This window comes from Peromyscus maniculatus, chromosome 3 (assembly GCF_049852395.1).
Source record: "Peromyscus maniculatus bairdii isolate BWxNUB_F1_BW_parent chromosome 3, HU_Pman_BW_mat_3.1, whole genome shotgun sequence".
NCBI lineage: Eukaryota > Metazoa > Chordata > Mammalia > Rodentia > Cricetidae > Peromyscus > Peromyscus maniculatus.
Window position 1 is genome coordinate 88,140,903 of NC_134854.1, and position 9,129 is coordinate 88,150,031.

At 45.7% G+C, this 9,129-nt stretch overlaps 1 protein-coding gene across 7 annotated transcripts in view; it reads left to right on the forward strand.

Moving 5' to 3' along the window:
* Positions 1 to 7,244, forward strand: part of Gng12 (G protein subunit gamma 12) — a 120,555-nt gene extending 113,311 nt beyond the window's left edge. For 6 of the 7 annotated variants that reach the window (XM_076566888.1, XM_076566885.1, XM_076566889.1 and 3 more), the window contains 2 exons: positions 1,513 to 1,631; positions 3,266 to 7,244. In XM_076566888.1, the coding sequence (XP_076423003.1) occupies positions 1,539 to 1,631; positions 3,266 to 3,391 (219 nt within the window). In that variant the 5' untranslated portion in view covers positions 1,513 to 1,538 and the 3' untranslated portion in view covers positions 3,392 to 7,244. Of the gene's footprint in view, positions 1 to 207; positions 663 to 1,512; positions 1,632 to 3,265 lie in introns of those variants that run through there. The other variant, XM_076566891.1, reaches the window with a different exon arrangement.
* The last annotated feature ends 1,885 nt before the right edge of the window (positions 7,245 to 9,129 follow it).

The following is a 9,129-nucleotide window of genomic DNA, read 5'->3' on the forward strand; positions in this document are numbered from 1 at the left end:
CTAGAGTGGCAGTGGACCAGCCAAGCTTGGTGACAGGAAGGCTCACTCCGAAGTCCTGCACTCAGATTGATGGGCAGTGTTTTCGTTCGGGTTTTGTTTTTTTGAGGTAATGTGTTTTGTTTTTGTACAAATGTGTCAAAATGGACACCAGAAGGCTCAGCCCTCTCTGCTCATTGACTCAGGCCATGGAGACATCTGTGTCTGGGGGCACTCATGCGGTCTGTCCCTGGGGTTCTCTACCTCGTCTGGTCTAAGCTTTGTGCAGTAGCAAGCCCTCCCGAAGAGTAGTGAGTCAGCCTGGGTTTGCTGCTGGCGCCGTGGTGCCCGAGACTGCTGAGTCCTCACATAGTGCCAGGGAGACACACCTACTGCCCACCTGCTCCCATGAGTCACGCAGCTGCCGCCCTCCTGCCGGCTCTGCCGTTTTCTCCAGTTACTACCACTCTCGGTGTGAATGTCACCATATATGGCAAGGGCACCAGGCAGCTCTTGCCCCGGGCCTGCCTTCCTCTTGAAATGGGGCCATTGCCTAAGCAGACAGGTCAAAGGACGAGGACCGGGCTCTTTCCACCGCTTTGCATCAGGTGCTTGTGAAGACAAGGCAAGAGGGCAGCGTAGACTGCAAGGGCGCAAGCCGGAGAGGAGGATCAGCCCTCCAACATGTAAGGGCAGTAACAGGATGGGCAAGGGTCCTGGCCACCAGCACGAGGCAGGAAGGAATGATAACACTCTACTATTCCAGACTCTTGTACGTTTGACATTTGCTGTAGCTCTATCATGGAGAGTCCTTCAGCTGAAGATCCCCTCCCCTTTTTTTAATAAAGACTTGTTTGGCTCCCAACAGTCTTTACACTGACTGCACATCTGATGACCCCTGTGGGCAGATTTCTTTAGAGGAGAGCTTCTCACCATTTCCTGTGGCTTGAATTTTTTACCAGGCTAATAGAAATGAAGTGAAGAGTCGGGTGGTGGTGGCGCACGCCTTTAATCCCAGCACTTGGAAGGCAGAGCCAGGTGGATCTCTGTGAGTTCGAGGCCAGCCTGGGTTCCAGGAAAGGCACAAAGCTACACAGAGAAACCCTGTCTCGAAAAACCAAAAAAAAAAAAAAAGAAAAAAAAAGAGAGAGAGAGAAATGAAGTGAAGTCTTCAGTTATGGAGGTGTGGTGATAATTACATGCTCTCTGACAGGTGTTTGCTTTTGCTGTAGGTCCTGTAACTACTGAGAATGACTTTGTTTTTCTTAGGAAGTTCTTTAAAGGACACTTTTCTGTACTATGTTGGGGCACACAGATTAAACTGATCGGTGCTCGATTTCTGCAGAAAGGTTTTCTAGATACTCAAATGAATGGCAGGCTGGCACATCTGGATCATCACCAGAATGGCTGTGGGGCACTTCTGGCTGGGATGGTTGGGAAGATGCAGTCTTCCCCCTTCAAATAACACATCTTAATAAAGGTTTAAATAACCTGAGGGAAGTGCTGGTCGGTCAACTTCTTTAAAATTCTCTTCAGATTTCAGGGAAGACTAATCGTCCAAGATGTCCAGCAAGACAGCAAGCAGCAACAACATAGCCCAGGCTAGGAGAACTGTGCAGCAGCTGAGATTGGAAGCCTCCATTGAAAGAATAAAGGTAAGTGTGAGCAGACTGGCCATGCGTCCTGCATAATCCCCACCCTTCCTGAGCAGAAGCACAAGTCAGAGAAGACACAGCCATGTGCAGCGCGCTTCCAGGCTTTTCCTGGAGCAGGCTGAGTGAGAGTAATTTGGTTTTCATTTCCTACCTAGCACAGCTGTTATTCTAAAACAGCTGAGGGGCCAGATATCTAAGCTAGCCTCTCTGTAAGGCCCTAGGCAAGATTTCCTGGGAGTCTGCCTTTCCTGAATGACTGTGATCCACCCTTGCCATGACTGTCTTCTGAGTGGGGACAGGATTCCCAGTGGAGTTGATAAACATCCTTGTCATCCTCCTGGAATTTATCAAGTATTATAGAGTTATCAAAGTGTTGCAAGTCAACGATCAGTCTGAATCTTCCTTTAGGAAAATGCTGCCTTTCCATGTGACCACTCTGGGGCCCAGGTTTAGTAGAGGCTCCAGGCCAGGTCCATTCTCTTAGGTACCTTGACCTTGAAGTGTCCCCCACAATCCTGAGAGGACTGGCCAGTGAGAGCCCTGAAATGTTGTGACTGTAATGCCGTCTCCTGAAACCGAAGCAGTCGCCTGTCTGAAAAGCGTGAGGTTCCTGTGGTGGCCCTCAGAGCTCTGCTCTCATGACTCCTGAAATCTACCTCCAGACTCCTCAGTGGTGCCTTCTCCGTGCCACACAAGAGAAAAGGGCAGAGTTCCTGCCTGTGCCACCCCAGAGTAAAGCACGGTGCCTTCCTGTGCTGGTGTGGCGCCTTTCACTTCCCACACTAGGTCACTAACAGGACCTCTCCAAGCTTAGTCAGGGGTGGGCTCCATAATTCAGTTCTTAAACTCTCTTCTGTGTTCCAGTCTCCTTTCTCTGGGATAGAAACTCAAACGTAACTTCCTCTTGATTCACACACCTTTCTTTCTTTGCCCCTAACTTTTATTTTTAAACATTTCATACTACAGAATGGCAAATATCCAAATATTCATTTTTTTATTACTAATTTTTTTGGTGGGGGTGTGTGTAGGTATGCACGTGCGTGTGTGATGTGTCAGTACCCGAGCACACATGTAGACTTTAGAATACAGTTTTTAGGAGACTGTTCTCTCCTAGTTTGGGGGTCCTCGGGTCATAAGGCTTGGCAGCAGGAGCGTCTGCCCGCTCTGTCGTCCGTTCTCTCCACTAAGATTTCACAGCCGTTTGTTTACAGTTGTTGCTATTGAGCATTGTGAAATGTGACTTGCTTTTCTTTTTCTCTCCATGTCTCTCTTTTGTTCCACATTTCTACAGGAAACACTAGGACTTTTTCTTTAAGCTTCTTGAGAAACCACTGCCCTTCAGGGTTCTATAACAACAGTATTTAACTGTGTTTTATGGCAGATCCAGGCAGCTCATTTCGAAGTGTTACCATCACTTAAAATCGAGGGTGATTGTTACTCATTTCTAGTTAAATGTTTGTGTACCTTGCTGCTGAGGGGTCCTCAGACGATCATTTTGGTTGAGGCAGGTCTCACCTGCCAGTGCCATTATCCTTGCACTTGACAAGCAGTCTGAAGGCCATGCTGAGACACGGATTATTGGGTGAGGCTCCTGGTCAATGAAGTCTTCTCTTTTTTATTTGTGTCCACCATAGGTCTCAAAAGCATCTGCAGACCTGATGTCATACTGCGAGGAGCATGCCCGGAGCGACCCTCTGCTGATGGGCATACCCACCTCGGAAAACCCATTCAAGGATAAGAAGACCTGCATCATCTTATAGTAGACCGGGAAGCAACCCCCCGCCTCTTAACGCAAACCACAGCAGCAACCTGAAGAGATGCCTTCAGCTTACCCAGTAACCACAGCTAGTAACTAAAACACTCTTCTCTTGGAATAACAGACCCTGAAGTCTCTCTCTTCCAAGTTGTCCTTTCTTCACCCTTTACTGATTTAATACAGAATAACAGTCTTACTTTCTATTTGGTATCTATGGTATCATGTTGGGTTACTGTATGAGGAAAGTGGCAGGGGAGTTGGGGAAGCTTGTCTTTACAATATACAGTTGATTAAGATATGGTAAGACCTAAATTGTCTAAGCACCGGTAAATTAAAATGTCAAGAATCACTTTAGTCCGAAACCTTTATATTATGTTCTTTATAAGGCTTTTGCCAATCTGTTTCCCCCACACAAGGGGTCTGGGGAGGCAGATGCCTACAGCCATGTCTTTTTGCACTATCGACATTAATCACACTGAAACTTCCTGCTGTAAGATCAGCCCCTCAAAGTTACACCTTTATCTTGAACTCTGTATAGGTAAAATAACAGATTCCTTCCATATAATTTTTTGTACAAAAAAGGTAATGAAAGAATGTCGTGAAGCTCATCTTCATCATCATGAGCTGATGCTGTTGTCTCTCCTCTATGGGAATCGTGCTGGTCCCTAAGTCTGCAATAAACTGTGCCAATTAAAACACTAAGACTAAACTGAAAGCCCTTTGATGAGGTATTAGTTCATATCAGTCATTTGAGCTTCCGTGATTCTGAGCTTAAAAAAGGGCAAGAGACCCTTGGGAGGACCCTGGGCAGCTTCACTCCAGGGCTCATGATCTCCGCTGGATTGGGGGTGGCCACCTCAGAAACTCCCACCCTCATGGCTGGAATGCAAGAATGAACTGTGAACCTCAAGTTGAGGGGAGCAAGACTGAAAACAGCTGCTCTCCAGGGCTCAGCTCTGCAGGCAACCCTCTCCCTTCTTCCTGGCCAGCATGATGCCTGACCCTGGCTGCTAGAGCAACTGTTTTCAGGGGGACATTCTCGCCTACCCAGATCCAACTGGAGAGAGCACAGCAGGGGAAAGACCATTCGAGCAATATAAAGACACTGAAGCTCTTTGCAGATGCCTGCAGTTTCATCACACTACCAGGGTCACAAACCACCTGGGGGAAGGGACCCTTCCATGGGGAGGCTTGCGTTCTGAAGAACAGTCCAACACTTCCAGCACTTGGGTATTGAGGCCATCAGTTTTACTTTGATCATGAAAATAGCCCACATACCCTCAGAGTGTCTAGTGAGGACCCCAGAGGCACATAACCTACCATGACCAAGGACATATCTTGACTTTGTCACAATGAGAGGGTTCATTTAAAATATTCATTTAGAAGCCCGAACCAAACACAAGGCCTGTGATATTTTAATTCATGTTCAGTTCATTAAGGTAACTACTAAGGGAGGACTTTTTAAAAAGTGTTCTCAGAAAGGACTTAGCCCTCAGGAGTTGTTTAGAGAATTTTCCCTACTTGTATACAGAGTGCCCTAAAAGAAAATCTCTTTTAATATGTAATGCCTGGACTTTGAGCATCTTGTTTCTTGATAATAAACAGATGCAGCACTATTCCTAAATGGCTCGGAGACATTCAGTATTTCTCCAAGTCACCCATCTGGTCCGCACTTGGAACTGAGCGTGTGGAAGCCGTAGCACTGCCCACAACCTGTTCTCCCCGATCGCTTAGTTTCCAGCTGCATTCAAGGCACCTGTTCAGGAGAGAGAGAAAGCTTTTTTACCTTGCAAAAGGTAAAAATGGAAATGTACACCAAAAAGACAATTTTTACATTTAATGAAACATTCTTTTTTTACAAGTATATTTTTCTACTGATGGTTTCAGAACACTAATCTTATATTCACTCTAATTTTAAACATGTTTCTTTAAACATTTATAAGGCAGTTTATTACAGAATATTTTTATGCAATCATGTGCACATTATTGGTAGCAAACATAGTATATTCTTTAGTACTTAAACATATGTTTGTTAATATGCTTTTAATGGTAAGAAATGAACTTGAGGTCCCAAAATATTTCGTTGCCTTTTCATTGGTTAGAGACAGTAAATGTCTTGTAACTTCCTAACCAGATCTGAGCTGTACTCACAATAAAAGTGAAATCAGATCCTTTGATGCTGGACCCAAGAGGGAAAACATTAAGCCAAATGTTGATTTACTTATAGCTAAAGGTCTATGTAAGAAAGTATAATATATGTATACATATATATATGACATGCAGAAGTCACTTTTATTTATCTGTCTTTGTTCACTTACGGAAGCCAGATAACTAACTGTCTGCAGCAGTATGATGATGGTCCGAATGAATAGAAGTCCTGTGTGGGATTTTTTTTTTCCTACACTGACAACTTGGCTTCATTTCTGTATGTTCAATCTGTTTTGTCTGTAGTGCCACTCCTGTGAGCAATAGAGTGTTTATACTCTGGTCCCCACAGTTCATCATCAATTGTCCAATTTAAGCCTTGGGGCTGTGGCAAGATAGAGTATCCAAGATTCCATGACTCCAAAACATTTTGAAGAAACACACGTATTTATAAACAGGGGAAATACTTTATATACTAGATGGTTCATAAGCTGTGGGTTGTAGCTAAATATTTTGTTTTTCTGAAATCATGTTTTTCAATTTTTTACCATATGGAAGTAAAAGAGTATCATACTTAATTTTCACGGGAAGAATTGGTCTGCTTTTTCTGTGTTTGGGTTATTTTTGTACTTTACTAATCTTTAAACTATCCATGGGGAAAATTTTATACCAATGAGTTAATAATTTTGACTCATTGTTTACACAATATAAGATGTGTCAAACTGGGACCAGCAGGATGGCTCAGTGGGTAAAGGTGCTTGCTGCCAAGCCCAGCAACCTGTGTTTGATCCCTAGGATGTACAAGGTGGGAGAAAAGAACTGATTCCCACAGGTTGTTCTCTGACCTCCACATGTTCAATGTGTTACCCCTGCGCGCACACACACACACAAACACACACACACACACATACACACACACACCAAAATAACATTTTAAAAAGATGTGCCAAATTACCTATTCAGGTGCCGCCTCTCTACCAGCTTACCACTAAGGTAGAACTGTCAGACTCACCCCTCTGAATCTGTATTAAAAGTGTGTCCATGCCCAGGCCCAAGAGTCCTTCCCAGTGGAATAAACATAATCCCGAAGTATGCTATGAAGTTAGTTGTTTTCTTCCATCGTAAACCTGTTAGTAGGAAAACTCCGTCAAATCAAATAGAATAGAGCATTAACCAGTGGTTGGTGGTCTGCTTAGTCCTGTGCTGGGTGACTCTGGACCGGGGCACTTCAGCTCTCCTTTCCCCTGTTGTCACAAGGGAGGAGAAAGAGATGCTGGCCGAGAGCCTCCCTCTTCCCAGATGCCTTGGTTGAATGACCTGCCTCTCTGCTGGTCCTGCCAGTGTGTTGGTGCTATGAGCTGCTTCAGATACTGGCTTGTCTATAATGTGTGCTCACCTAATCGCTTATGTTGCATAGTGCCTGTCCTGGGTTTATGGACTTAGTTCCTGTAACGTCTCATTTTTAGCCATGTTAACTACAAACCCATATTCTCTTATGTCTCAGTAAAGTTTCATTTGATAAATTGTTGTTGAGATTTTGTTATTTGATAATATTCTTTGGCTCCTCGTCCAGCATCTTACTCATTTTAACTCTGTGATTGTTATTTGGAGCTCTGTTCTGTAGAAAGAATAAAAGCAGTTTTTTTTTTCACTTGCTAACATGCTCACAAATGTGAGAGAAGAGTCATTAAAAGCTTGCTTTACTTACTGGGTCACTGCGTCATTGACTTCTTCCTGTGTTTTGCTCAATAAATGAATAAGAGACTATTTCTCTTCCCTCTTCCCTCCATTCACTTGACATTTTCTAAGTGCCTTCTGAGACCCAGGTGCGGATGACATGCAGGCAGACAAGGCTCACCCAGACTCTGACAGCCTTAGAGTCTGGTGTGTGGAGGATGGGACAACCCATACTTACCTCCCTTGTTGCAGGACCACGTGTAGAGTATGAGTCAACAAAAGGGCATTCTGGGAGCCCAGAGGAAAGACAAGTGTCACAGCTAAATCTTCTAGGAGGGCCACTAAAGTGGTATGTATGCTGAGGCCCGAGAAGCAGGAAAAACACGACAATGGCCTGAATCTCATGAGGAAGAGAAAGTAGACTCCAAGCTCAGGTGTAGGTCTCCCATCCGCTGTATCTGTCCTGTAAGAACGAGAGGTTTATGAGGTGGTTAATTAGCAGTGACACCACCCTGAATCCCGTCGGTGACCATGGAAACAGGTACCACTGCAGCTGTTGAAGACACCCCGCTTCCAACCCTGGAACCCTCTGCAGCGATGAAGGTCAGAGAGCTTCTGTGGAAACGTTAGGAGATGGGAGCAGCCCCCCAGGCCATCAAGCAGGTCTGCTAGGGAAGGGCCCCCCCTCTGCAGAGCCCCGCCCCCACAGCCAGCACACCGTGGGACGGGAGGGGCTCAGCCTGTCCGGTCAGGACTACAGATGTCATCACTCGGGTGAGGAGAGTGAGGCTACAGCTGACTTCAACCAGTTGTTACCAAATTCCTTAAAGCTGTTTTTAAATTTCCCCTTTCTCATCCCTGCTACACCCTCTCTCCCAGTTTTGGTGATTCTTTGAAGATTCTTTGTGTACTGGGAATGACGGTGGAATTGAGTAAAAGTGAATTTTTAAGGAGACAGGAAATTAACAAAACTGTGAAAGGGAGTGGGCAGGCAGAACAGCAGGTGAGTGGACACTCCCCTGAGGGGAGGCACCTCCCAACAGTGGCAGACAGAGCAGCGGGTGAGTGGACACTCCCCTAAGGTGTGGACGAAAGGCACCTCCCAGGAGTGGTAGGTAAGTGTACACTACCCAAAGCTATGGACAGGAAATACCTGCTGACAGTGGCCATAACAGCCTGGGGGTGCATGCCACTCAGGGTTTCAGACCTTCTTGACCTGTGCCACCATCTGCTTTTCACTGACAAGTGAGTGACACAGAGCCACGTGGACAGTGGTCTCAGCCCTTGTACTGAGGGGTAGGGGTCTCACACCCCTGTCCCTCTCAGTCTTCTGTCTTACAGCCCTGAGCCTGTTTGTAGCGTCCAAGCCACCGTCTGCTCTCGCGGTCTTTGTGCAGCCTTGATACGGTCAGCTCCTTTCACTGGTCTGCCTTTGCTCTCTGCTACCCCAGCCCGGGGCTGCCATGAGCAGCGAATAACCTTTGCCTTCAGCTGGGCCCTTCCTGTGCTTTGTCCTTGGGTGAGTCATTCAAATCTACATTTAACTGTAGGCCATCCCAGGACAAATAAATGTGCTATGAGTCTTAAGAACGTTCACCTCAACAGTTCATTTTTTCAGAATCCAATATTGTTTTTGCCCTGCAATAAATCACGGTCTAGGGGCTGGAGGGATGGTTAAGAGCATGAACTGCACTTGAAGTCCTGAGTTCCCAACACATTACCTCAGGCAATGTAAAAGTGCCTCCAAGTGCAGAGCCAGGGGACCTGATGCCTCTGACTTTGCCAGGCGTCTGCAGGCACGAGCACATACCTCCACTTAGACACATGACTACAAGTAAAATCCTAAGAAACTGGAGTCCAAGTAAATCGATGCTAAGGTGTTAATGGCTTAATATGTTAGTTTGCTGGCACCACAAAATA